The sequence below is a fragment of the Penaeus chinensis genome, chromosome 29 (assembly GCF_019202785.1).
Source record: "Penaeus chinensis breed Huanghai No. 1 chromosome 29, ASM1920278v2, whole genome shotgun sequence".
NCBI lineage: Eukaryota > Metazoa > Arthropoda > Malacostraca > Decapoda > Penaeidae > Penaeus > Penaeus chinensis.
In genome coordinates this window covers 21,757,556-21,771,068 of record NC_061847.1, presented here as the reverse complement: position 1 = coordinate 21,771,068, position 13,513 = coordinate 21,757,556, and the positions used below count along the sequence as shown (strand labels likewise).

The 13,513-nt window shown below is 35.7% G+C and overlaps 1 protein-coding gene across 1 annotated transcript in view; it reads left to right on the top strand.

The window, feature by feature from the left end:
- Positions 1–12,921, top strand: part of LOC125040909 (ES1 protein homolog, mitochondrial-like) — a 13,364-nt gene extending 443 nt beyond the window's left edge. Inside the window, exons 2-6 of the mRNA XM_047635702.1 lie at positions 6,244–6,384; positions 6,602–6,747; positions 8,895–9,064; positions 10,621–10,697; positions 12,532–12,921. Coding sequence (XP_047491658.1) covers positions 6,244–6,384; positions 6,602–6,747; positions 8,895–9,064; positions 10,621–10,697; positions 12,532–12,669 — 672 coding nt within the window. The 3' untranslated portion in view covers positions 12,670–12,921. The remainder of the gene's footprint in view (positions 1–6,243; positions 6,385–6,601; positions 6,748–8,894; positions 9,065–10,620; positions 10,698–12,531) is intronic.
- The last annotated feature ends 592 nt before the right edge of the window (positions 12,922–13,513 follow it).

Here is a 13,513-nt window from a genome sequence, read left to right as displayed (position 1 = left end):
AGTTGTTAGGACTTATTATTATCGAATGTTTACAAATTAAACAACATCACTGGGTAATATATAAAGAATATTGTGAAAATTATAAAAAGATTAAACACATGATTTGGTAATAAAAACAAGTGCAAAAAGTAAACCGAAAAACAACAATAATAATCAACCCCTGGCCAGGAAAACAAAGAATCCTCCACTTATTCACAGTATAATAGAGTGTTGGACAGACTGGCACTCCTGTATGTCATTCGTGTTCTCTACCCTGCCATGAATATGTGGAGGATTCTTTACCTTCTATTTGGCAATATAATGACTGTGTATATTATTCACTTATTACCTTTCAATGTCCCTGGTACTTTTCAAGACCTCCCCTGCTGTTGGGACCAATATTGTTGTTAATGGGGGGGTTTCTGTGGCACAATTTCAATATATCTGGATAGTAGAGAGTCAGAGGAATTCTTCTATACCAAAATCATTGTGATTGGTTATGCGAATGTATTTCAGAAAATTACCACTTTCTGCACATGGATAAATTCATATATTCTATTTCAACCAGGTTTACTCTGTAATTTCCCTTCATGCCTCCCCTCCTGCTATTGGATCCATCATTTTAGCTTTTGCTTGGGGGGGGGGGGGCAAGGGGGGTCAGTGAGCACAATTAGCTGTTTTTTTTTTTTTTTTTTTTTTGGGGGGGGGGCAAGGTGAACATCACTAATAGACTTTAAACAAAATCCTGCTGGATTAATGATAGTCTATATTGACTAAATGTATAACATATATATATATAACATATATATATGGTATTCATGGATAATATATATAAATTTATTTGTATGTTGCTGTTGTACTTTTACTACCACTTCTTGCAGTACAGTTTTATGGGAAAAAAATTAGTACCTTAGTACTGGTGACACAGATGTGATCAGAATACATACATGTTTAGAGGCAAGCATCTGCTTTTGAATCTTGTGGATCCCAAGGAGTGGCTGGACTAATTGGGAGTTTTTAATAATATGGGATGCGGTCATTTAAAAAATTACCTATACTTTTATTTAAGTCATTTACAATGAAAGACAAGAGCTCCAGTTTATTCTTCTATAATAGCAGTTAGTCCTACCCACACAATATCAATATCATCAGGTCTATTCATGTGTGATGAGAATCCGACAATCATTTTCATAGCAATCACAGCCAATGATCTTAATATAATAGTCCTGATAGGAAAGAAGAGGAAGATGTAGATTTAAGGAAATTACAGGGTAAAGAAGCTGAAATAGAAAAAAATATGATCAAAATGTATAAAAGTACAAACAAATTTCAATATGTTAAAATTTTAAGGACATGTGCCATCATTGAAAGTCTATGGGCCGACATTCCTACTTTGAAATACTCCACTAGCATACAACCAATCTTTTGATAAAATGTACAGTTCATATTTTTTTTATGAGAATTGGTCCTTTCCAGACAATACTTCAACAGATTTATACTTGTGTTATGAGAAGGAAACTGATGATCATTTCCATTGGAATTACAGCTAACAATCTTGGTAAGATAAATCTGATAGCAGGGGAGGGTCTGAAGCGAAATTATGGGGTAAAACCGGCTAAAATACAAAGTAGAACATAAATGCAAAAAAAGCACCACAAAAAAATATGAATGAAAATCTACAGATGTCTGCTATCATTGAGTCTAGATACATTTGGTAATATTGGAGCAGAAAAGTATCATGGATGATAAAGAAAGTGTAAAAAAGGTAGATCCCAATCCGAGGTTAGGTCACTGAAGATTTGATCTGGTATTGTGTAATTAATTGAATGAACAAACCCTATCCTAAGACAGGTGGACTTTTTTTTTCTCTCTCTCTCTCTTACCCTCTTTAACATGAAGGGTAAGAGAGAGCTTGTAAAAGCCCTTTACTGTCAGATAAAGAATGACAATGTACTCTGTTTCTGGCTTGTAAGTGCCCACTTTTTTTACTGCCAATTTTTTTTTACTTCCAAAGGTTGCATGTGGCATGCCATATCCATAAAATTGATCACTGTTCTTTGGGCTTTGTCTGTCACTGTTCACTGACTGAGGGCATATTTACATTGTTATCCGCATGGTGTCCAGTCAGAGCTGGGCAGAAGCAAAAGGTGGTGTGTTGGTAGTTTAAGGAAACAGTCCACAAAATATTTGACATGTCTAAAAACTAGATTAACATTTATTTTATAATCTATTCTCGATTATGTGGAGATGTCCCCACGTAAATATTATTTCCTTTCTACAATAGTTAAGAGCACAACATATAAAATGTTCATTAACCTCTTACTGCCAGGCCACTCCTACAGCTGTTATAACAAACCAACTCATTGTGACAGGTATGGCTATAGGTGTCATGATGTGCTAGAGTGAGAGTTATGGGGGTATTCAATGTCTGATCATCATGGAAAAAAATAAGGGAATCTTGATAATATACTTTACTGTTATTATTAATCCCTCAGTGATGGGTATTAAAAATCTGTGTCATAGACTCTGGTGATGTCTGGCAACCATCCAGCTTCTGGAAGTGGGAGTCTGCTCCGTGTAGTGTAACTTCCCGCCTGACGCACTCTAGTGTGTCGCCATGCATATAGACATACCCGGTAAATCAAAATGTGACGGCTATACATGTGACCCAGTATTAAACAAAAAGTACATTTTTAAAATTATTATTGAATTGGTGGGAAGTATCATTTGGTAACTTACTCGGTTGATATGTTGGAGGAACCAGAAGCCTCCACACCATGCCATGGCGATCTTTTTTTTCTTTCTTTTTTCATTTTGATGAAGTTGTTATTGCTTGTTGATGCCGAGGGTGTTTGAGATTCTCTCTCCATTGCCATTATTGCCAGGGGAATTAGAACACACCTGGTTCATAGTCTGCTGAACTTGATCTTTCTTAGTGTCTTCCTCTTACTTGTAATAAATAGGCTTGCATATGTTGTGGGATTGATGCCAAAAAGTACATCATCAGGTTTGCTTTTAACCCAACATTATGCTCTTGCACAACAACTCTTTTTGGAATGGTAACTAAAGCAGCCATTGAATTTCACCTTCAGTACCTTTTACCACAGTTTTGAATGTAGTGATTCATTGGGGTTTTGAGTAGTCCCGCTCAGACAGCATCACAGCAGACCAGGAGATGATAGCTCATTATATACTGTGTTGATTAGTTGTAACTTTTCATACAATATCTTGGTGAGATACAAGTTTTTGGAAGCATGGCTAGGAGCTTCCTTATGCCTGGCCTGTGCTCTATTTTAGAAGCACCAGGACTCAATCCCAGAAAGGCAAAAATGATGGGCCTTCTTTTCATCAGTTGAAGACGGATGAAAGAAGGATATCCAGATTTCTTTTCTCATACTGTTTACATCTTTCCCAATACTGTTATGTATTGCATTGCCATAGTAATGTGATAGCTGATCTTTTGTGTCATCAGTGGCATCACCACCTTCCTTTAGTTGTAATATACTCACTGGCAGTATTGTTCACTTTTCAAAGTCTGTTTCCAATTCGCTTGCTGACATGGTTGTGGCATTCTTCCTTCACTACCTTTATATTATTGTGTGGTCCTTGGCTATCATTTAGCATTGGCATTCAAGTTGCCATCACTAATGAATGTGGCACACTTCATTTCATGCAATGAGGAATGACACCAAAGGTGCACTGCTCCCTCATTTTCCATGGCTCCTGATTTGCCATTGAAATTTCTGTGACACGAGCTTCTTCAGGAGGCCACATGTTTACTCTTTGATCTTGGCATCACTTCTATATGTGAAACAATCACAAATAAACACATGATTGCAGAGAGAAACAGACACATGACTCGCATACTATTGTGTTGATTGCTTATTGATAACTACTTTGGACAAGGCTGTGTGTATTCATCTGGTCCACATAAAGTTGATGGTTCATATTTATTAATAAAATTAAAACATTCTGCATTTCTTGAGTATGGAGTATGGAGCAACTTCATTCATACACTTACTTCATGTACATGATGTTGGCGATGTGGTGAGGTGGGGGTGGAGCAATAGAAATGTGTCAACTTTGTTTTTGCAAATTTTGATTGGAAACTTTGTAGTAAGACAGGTGGATGTTTTCACTCTTAACACATATTTTCATGATTCAATTTTTTTTTTTTTTTTTTTTTTTTTTTTTTTTTACATTTTTTCTACCTTGGCAGGCAGACAGTCTCCTTAACAATGGTGTACAATAAGGATCTCAAGTCTAGAGTATGGTCTTTGGTGAACCTGGAACAGACCTGATATTTTTATTAGGGTACTATAGTTAACTTTACTAACTGAGAAAAACATGTGGACTGCAAATGTGGATATGGGTCTTTAAGGAACTATCCCAGCTGAGGCCTACCTCCAGTCATTTGATCATAAAACAATAATGGTTTTAGATAACTAATAAGTTTTTTTTGCACTTATAGAGTACACCTTGTCTCAATGAGTCCCCAGAAAGTTGTCAAAATTAGTTGTTTTTAGAGCAAAGTAGTGTGTACTATCATCTTCAACAAAAAAATAAGTTAAAAAATCCACCTCTGATATTCTCTTTACATTGGAAACACCCATTTTAAATCAAAACAAATGTGCAGACAGTGGATTGGTACCCAGCTTTAGAAGGACTACAGACTGAAATATTATCACTATTTATACTTTTATTGTTTGACAGCAGTGCTTTATACTCAGTACATGTACAGACCCCTTTATAAGCTACAGCATATTAGCATGATGTGTAAATGTACACAAAACTTGCATTAAAAAAAAATATATATTAAATATTGAATCATAAATCATTGTGATTTTCTGACATTGGTCTATGCACAATGCCATTATCAAATGCTGTATGCAAGATTGCAACAAGTAAAATTCCGTACAGGTGTATCTGGTGCTAATTATAACTCGTTTGGTAGTTTCCTCATTCATGTATATATACCATAGGATAGTTAACTCCATATCACTCTTCCTGCCCCTCTGCCAGGGATGGTCCCCTGAAACGTTAGTGAATGATTGTTTTCAAGTGTGAAATTTCCTTGTAAAGTTTTACTTTTATGTAAAGACTGAAGATAGAATAGCTAAATTCTCTTTTATTGTAAATGTTAGTGTCCCAAGTATTTTTCCTTTATAGTTTTTTATAAAAATATGTCTCTCTTTAATCACCAGTCATTAGTTTAAAGTTAATGGCAGCCTAATTTTTTTCAGCACAAGTAATTAATGTTATTGTTTTTGTGTTAATTTATTTCAGTAATGGGATATTCCATGTTAAATTATAAATATATTAGGGGTTAGCTTTGTATTACATGGCATTATTGTGTAATGACTATTGCTTTTGGATATCTGAAAAGCTTACCTTGTGTGTAGGATGTAACTATTTATTTTTCAACTTTGTCATTTCTCTTGTTATTATTTTTTTTTTTTTAGATTAAAAAGAATGTTTTAATATCAAACCACAAATTGTAGTTCATTTTTTTTTTTTTTTTTTTTCAAGAACATTTTTTTGTTTGTAAAGGAATGCCCTAATTTCCTCTAATAAAAATTATTACTAATTATTTTTTTCTTAGTAATACTGTTATCTATCACCCTTTCGAGAGCTGTATACCACTTCTTACCACCCTTGACATTCTCTTTAGTAGAGATGATAAATTCATGTAAAGGCACTAGATAACAGATTTTTGTTCCACTCTCCAGAATGGCCTCAGTTTTATAAGAATGATACACTGAAATGTTACTCATGTCCACTTTTAGGCAAAATTTATTCAGTTTTATTTCATTGGTTATATGATACAATAGATAAATTTGTAAATTTAATAAGGGTAATTACTTGTACATTTCATGTCTCCTGACAATTCTAATGTCTCCTCTTGGAGAATATGGAGAGTGGGTGACCCTTGTCAAATCGTTATGATTTTAATCAGGATTGATAAAATCCACCGAGGATAAGTCTGCTGGATTGGCCAATTATTTATGAATTATTTATGCTTTTTCCTAACATGTAAATATAATATTTTTATATAGATCTTAGGTCTACACATATTCAAAAGTGTTATAAATAAACATTTCAATTTTGTTACTAAAGGTCTACACATATCAAAAGTGTTATAAATAAACATTTCAATTTTGTTAGGAAAAGTATACTTCTAAATAATGCCAAAGAGAAAGAAATGAAGAGCTTGTATTTGTTTTGAAAGTGTGTATTATTATTATTATTTTTTATTTGCTTCAGGTGTTGTCAGGGTCAGGTGTGTACGATGGTTCAGAAGTTCATGAGGCTTCAGCTGCGTTGGTGTCTCTGACCCGTGCTGGAGCTGATGTTGTATGTTATGCCCCAGATGCTCCTCAGATGCATGTTATTGATCACTCCAAGGTGAGGTAATAGTATCAATTTATAAACTGTATGGTATTACTTGAGAACTGTTTTGTGTGGGGTTTCTTGTTTCATATATATCACACTACTTGTGCATTCCCAATTAATAGATAATGGCCACATTCTGATTTCCTGAATGCTTTTATTAATTTTATTGACTTGATAATGTTAGTGATCTTGAGAGGTTTCATTAAATGATGGATATAAAACCTTGCAGGGTGCTCCTTCTGAGAATGAAACCCGCAATGTGCTTGCCGAATCTGCCCGTATTTCACGTGGAAATATGAAGCCCATTGCTGAACTGACAAGTGGAGTCGCTGATGCTGTGATTTTCCCTGGTGGATTTGGAGCTGCTAAGAATTTGTAAGATATAGTATGGGTACTTTTAAACCCAATGCTGCCGGGAAAAGGCTGTGCTCATTTTATTTTATTTTTTGTAAAATGTCTCTGCACATAGATGACTCTGCTAGTGCTTAGCCACAGAAGAGTCAATTAGTAGGCCTTGTGAACTTACCTGATTTCACCTTTCCTTGAGTTGGTGGAAAAAAACTTTTTTTTTTATAATGCTGTGACATCGATGGTGTTATTTTTATCATAGACATTATAATTACTATAAAGTTAAAGAACATCAGTTACAGCAAAATAAGATAACAAAATATTTTTGTAAATCAAAGAAAAGGGTAAACAGGTGAGACAGGCAGTACTTGTAATTGGCTCATTGGTTACTTAGTACAAGTGTAGTCATTTTTGTGTAAAAATAATTAATAGAGTAAACTCATAGTGGGCAGGGCATATATGTATGTGCCATGCCCGGTGGCATTGGGTCTACTTATTAAAATTTTTACCTCCTTATGTTAATATTTTATAATTTAACCCATTGCTGCTCAGAGAATAGTTAGTTGACTAGGCCTCGTCTCTGGGTAGTCTGTGCTGCTGACTGGGCTTCGTGGCCTTTTTCTGATATGGCTGGTGTGTGTATATTTTCTATGCAGTGCCCCAGGGCATGTAGTGTGGGCATGAAGGTTCCTTATAAAGATAGCATAAAATGTAATGTAATGGTTTACTGTGAGGGACTTTTGGTCTTCATCAGTGTTCTCCAGGATGATGACCAGGGATTGCTTCGATGCCCATGACCATGTCATCTGTAGGCTATGAGTTGATATATTTTCAAAACTGGAATTTTTTTTTTTGTAAATGAATTTGATTAATTTTGCTAAGAAGGAGAACTTATTACCCCCAAAAAACAATGTGGGTAAGTTTAGGAAACAGAAAAAAGTAGTGTTTCAGAGATCTCTGTATTTAAATATTTATACATACATAAATTATATTAAACATGCTATATTTTAAAGATTCAATACTTTTCATTAAAAATGTCTTTTCAACAATTAAGTGCACTGCAACAATATTCTTATATATCATTTGAATGTACAGAGATTGGATCCATGGCTGTGATAATGCCCTAATTTGTGTAGTAATTGGCGGCTTGGCCAACAGCCAACTAATTGGGGTAGAAGCCTTGTCAGACTAGCTTTGTTATGTTTAGGTGTCCAGATAAAATGAGTCAGGCTTGAAGAATCTGAAATTATTGACATTTTCTCTAGATATTGACATTTTGCATTTTCCTACTTGAAAGGTTCCATTATATGTAATTGTATTGTTAGTATAAACAAGTGTGCTATGTACTGTTGTTAGCCATGACTGGAAGAGCGCTAGCTTGAGGGAGTACACCATTTCCATGCTCAGGATTCTATTCTAAATTGCTGTGACTGGTGGCACATGTTGTATTACAGAAAATTGATGATAAAAAAAAAAGAAAAAATGATACAGAGAAAAAAAATTTAATTATTGTTATTAGTTTTACACTTAGTTATAGTGTGTCTAGAAAGATGATGTGGAGTCTGTGCAAGAAAAACAGTCTATTACCATCAGGATAAAGTAAATCAAATGACTAATATAAAAATGCTTATGCAGAAAAAGAGCTCACGAATATTCACATGTGCCCATTCTACAAGCTGCACCCCTGTCTGAGTGGATGATCAAGTAAGCCTAATGCCCATATTTGGGGCCATGTGATGGCAGTGAAGCATCTGGATCTAATGGGTTAAGTTACTATGATTTTAGATATTTGGTTTTAGTAAATAAATGTTAAATAATGTAATCCCAATTTTTAAGAACAAAATGTCTTATTTGTTTGTATCTGTTCATTAGTTTTCTTTTGTATAATCTAATTTTTTTAGTGAAAAATGGGAACATGCCGAGATCTAAATATTCTGAATTTTATGATTTCTGAATACAATACATTTGTTATTAAAATGAACTTGGAATGCAACACCATTTCTTTTTGTATATTTGGACAAAATTAATTGTAAAGGTAAAGTCAGTGTCACTTTACTCATACTAAGTTACAAGTCAAGCATCGTTCATTCATTGAGGTCTTGCAAGTGACATTTCTCACCTGTTGAAATATCACAACTGTGGCATACTGGAGCACATATTCTTGGTTCTTCCAGGTCAGACTTTGCTGTTAAAGGAGGGGATATGACTGTTATTCCTGAGGTGGAGCGTGTCTTGAAAGATTTCCATGGTGCCAAGAAGCCCATTGGCCTTTGTTGTATTGCTCCTATGCTGGCTGCTAAGGTCCTTGGAGGAAGTGGAGTCACCATCACGCTTGGGAAATCAGGTAGGCTTTGTGATTGCATTCTTTGAGAGTAACTCAATTATAACATGTGAGGAAGGACTGTGTTTGCCTATTTATTGTTTGGTTTAATTTGATTATTTTGTGATGTATAAATTAGTATTAGTTGTAGTATAAGTATTAACCCATCCATTCTGGACTGTTCAGCCAACCACTTGCCTACCTAGTTGGATTTGTATGTAGGCCTCAGGTGGTGCTCTATTATTGTATTTTTTGCTATGTAATTATTATTATTATTTTTTTTTTTCCCCCCTGAAAAATCACTTTAAAAAGAGGACAGGCCAGGGATTGATGAAATTTCAGTTATACTAATTTCCTTTGCTTATTACCCTATGAAATCAGTCACATGAATAGTGTTTATAGCCCCTCCATACTATGGGATTCAGGAGAGTATGTGTTTTCAACAAATACTTTGGGTCAATAGAATTAACTTTCTTATCTCTAGGTATTTTTTATGGGGATTTATATCATTAACCATAGATCTGAAGGGCACAAACAACAATATAAGCTGATCTAAGCACAAAAATATTTGCTAAAAAGGGGATTTATCCTCAGATATATATTGTCTTGTGTGGCATAAAAGTATTTTCCAACCCAGTAATTTACATTCAGAGCATAATGTGTTGTGTGTAATTACATCATGTTTCACTTCATCCAATGCTTGCACTTGTCTTTTCTATTAACTTTTGTTTGATAGAAATGTATTTATTACTCTTTTTAGTGTTATTACAAGGATAAACAAAGATTATATGCTTCAGCAAACCACAGGATATTCCAGTGCCAGTCCACAATGCATCCATTTATGATGTTTTCCCATGGGATATTGTGTCACTATTTGTTGAATTGTTATTCATCATATTTTTCTGGTCCATAATAACAATGAGTGATAGAACCCGCTAAATGACCTGCTACTGCCGACTGCTGGCTTTTGGAACACCTGGTCTATTTGGATTAAGCTCACTTTGATTGTGCAAATAGCTTTTTTATGGCCATCTTCACAAAACTACTACTTCTAGAGCAAACATGTGAATTCTGGATTTACAAGGAGTGTAGGAGGAATAAAAATCAAGTTTTTAAAACTTGTTGCTCGAAGTAGGGGTTAATTCATTCAGTCTCACCTAAAACAAATGCCAACTTTATGAATGGACATGAACAAGACTTACTGATACTCAGTAACACTCCCTTAAAAAAGGCCAAAATCAACAAAAGTCAACATAAATAATTAAAACCAATATGCATATAAGGAAAACTTGGTGAAATTATTGAAAAATGTTATGATGATTTTAAGCTTGGGTGAAACAGAACAGAACTTCATTTAGATATTTTGGTACATTGGATAAAGATCATGATATTTTTTTTTCATATAATTAATAAACATTTCAGAAACACTGTCATTTGAAATTGATTACTCAAGGAATGAATGATTGTCCATACATTCGTCTCATGTGGTGTGTAATAGGATAATTCCATATTAAGAGTACAAGGGAGCAATTTTCTGCAAATGGTATACATGTGTTTTAAGCAAACCTTTTTCTTGACAGATGATGGTTCAGGCAAGTGGCCATATGCAGGATCCTTGGAAGCAGCAAAAGGCTTAGGAGCTAATGTAGTTGAGCAGGTGTGTTAATTGGAAAGAAAAGCTTTTTTTGTAGTGAATATGTAAAAACTTAATGTTGATATCTGCTGCATTGTTTGTAAAATATTTAAATTCATACTAAGTATTAGGAGCATTTGCTTTTATGCTGATTTGATGAAAACGGTATTAACAACCGAATAGATGGCTCTACAAGTACTTAGTCACCAAGGAATATAAATAGCTTTATAATAATTATAATGTCTAATGATAGTAAAAGCATTGATTTTGATAGCATTAATAAAAACAAAATATTTTTCCCAAAGGAAAGTAAACTCAGGATGGTCACAAAGTCTATTAACCTAACCCGGACGGGTCACGTGTACCAGCGTCATAACAAACTGCTTAGTCTGTGGGGTACGCCTGTACACAGGGCGACATGCCAGAGTGCATGGAGCGGGAAGTTCAGCTTGATGTTGCGGACTCCCGTGCCCATTCTCTGGCCATTGACAGAAATCACCAGAGTTTATCACGCTCAGGGATTTCTTTTCACTTGGCGGATATAGGTTAATTGATTCTTGGTGGCAGAACACTTTTGGAGCCTTCTGTGTGTAGGAGCGTTTCACTAAAAAAACAACAACAGTGTTTTCCTGGTGACATTGGGTTGATTACTAGATTACTCCCCCCTAATCCCTTGCTGGTTGTTATCATGGGGGGGGCTTAGGAGACTGAGACTGGGGCCCAATGTTGGGGATCACTCTTACCATGGGCCTCAGCCATAACCTTAACTAATTTTGCATGGTCTTTTCTTCTCCCCCTATCCATTTCCTTTTCTTCTTCTGTCCACTTCCTGAGGTGTGATAGCTATGATAAAAGGATGAAAGGCATTAGGCTTACTTCAGCAGCCACTGCCAGGTGTGGGGCTGGTAGGTCGGGCGCACACAAACATTTGTGTGTGGTGACAAGACTCCATACTTCCCCTCTGCAGTTGTTTTCTCTTTCTGTGTAAGCATTTTTAGCTTTTTTGCTATTTTCATCTCTTTAGGTAATCCAAAATTCAGAGCAATAGTACTAACAATAAGTAATATTTTGTTATTTGTGTATTAAGAAAAAAAAAAAAATCTTTAATACAACTTGTGTCATCATCATCGTGGCCAGGAATAGGATCCCTGGAGCCACAGACAGTACATTTCACACTTATTTATCTATGGAAATATTGCAAAAGCCCCTTCCTTAACCCAATGGCGACGGGTCACGGCTATCGCCGTCATAACAATACGCCTGATTTGAGGCGTGCGGCTGTCCGCAGCGGCGCCGCGCCAAAACGCCCCGAGGCAATGATTCGGCTTGATGTACCGAATTCACGCGCTCAGAGTCGGCGCGCTGCCGCCGTTCGCCAGAGCGTAGAGTTTTTTTTAATTTTCTATACCCGACGCCATTGGGTTAATGCCACATGAGTCTTATCACCTTCCAAGAGCTTCGTGCACTTGTGGCCACCCTGGCCTTCAGCAGAAATTCTCACTACAGCAAGTTCGTGTCACCCTGGTCCATAGCTGATTTTCCCCTGATGGCATGTTCACATCACCTACCCCTCAAGCCAAATGTTTTCATATGATCACGTCATTTGGATCATAGGGGTTAATCCCCTTTTCCCCCCTTTGCCAACCTTTGCCTTATGCCACACTCTATCAGGTCCCCCTGTTTACCATTTTTACTACCATACTATCCTATAGCACTGTTCAACCACTGATATCCTACACATTTTGCCCTAATCATTAACTCATTTCTTCTCTTTATGCTACAATACCTATATCATAGTGATGTATCACCTCTGATGTCTTGCACATTTATTTATTTGTTTTTACCATTGACTTTTCAGGGTGTGGATGAAATCACCATTGACCAAACAAACCAGGTCGTCACAACACCTGCTTTCATGTATGAAGGAAAGTTCCACGAGATTCATGATGGTGTGGCTAAAATGGTGAATGCTGTCCTGGGTCTGGTCAAGAGTTAATTGAGATCTGGTATGATCATAGTGCATTGGGTAGTTATCAGCCATATAAGGAATATTCAAGTCATATCCCTTGTAATCAGATGCAGAATGATTTTAATCTTCATGTGATATCCTTTAGAAAAAAAAAATCATCTATGATTCCAACATCTTGCAATAGCATTAAGTTGTTTATTGGTTGATGCATTGTTGTAACTAGATAATTGTACTAAAACAGTAACATGTATGAAATGTGAGATTAAATAAAAAAATATAGCAAGTTTTTTAATCCTTGAATACAATTTGAACAAACTGGTTATGTATTCTCAAAAGCAAGTCAAAATTCCCTATTTTGGACATTCAAGTTAAGTGTAATTAAAAATCTTTTAGCATTCAAAAATGCCCATTAGACTTTCCAATCTAGTCCCTTTTTTGGGGGTTGGGAAAGTGGAGCCCCCTCCCACCAAATTCAGTATTCACAAATTACAGCAATGATCTCTGATTGATATATTGTAAAGTACTGTGTATATCCATGGAAGTTACAATATTATACTAGTGATGAGACCTTTCATTTTAACCCATTGGATCCAGGTGATGCAACTCATGTTAGGAAAATAATTTGAGTTACAAGAATATGCCATCATGAAAAAAATGGCTGAGGGCTGTGGTGATGGCTATATACCATCATGAAGAATTTAGCCAAAGGTCGGGGTGATGAGAATGACTTGCCATGAATGACTTGCTATGAGTACATAAAGGTCTTGGAGGAAGATTAGACTTAGTGGACCTTCAGGAAGTGGCTCTTATAGTATTTCCACCAATATATGAGGGTGGAATATACCATCTGTGACCCATGGCTAGAGGAGTG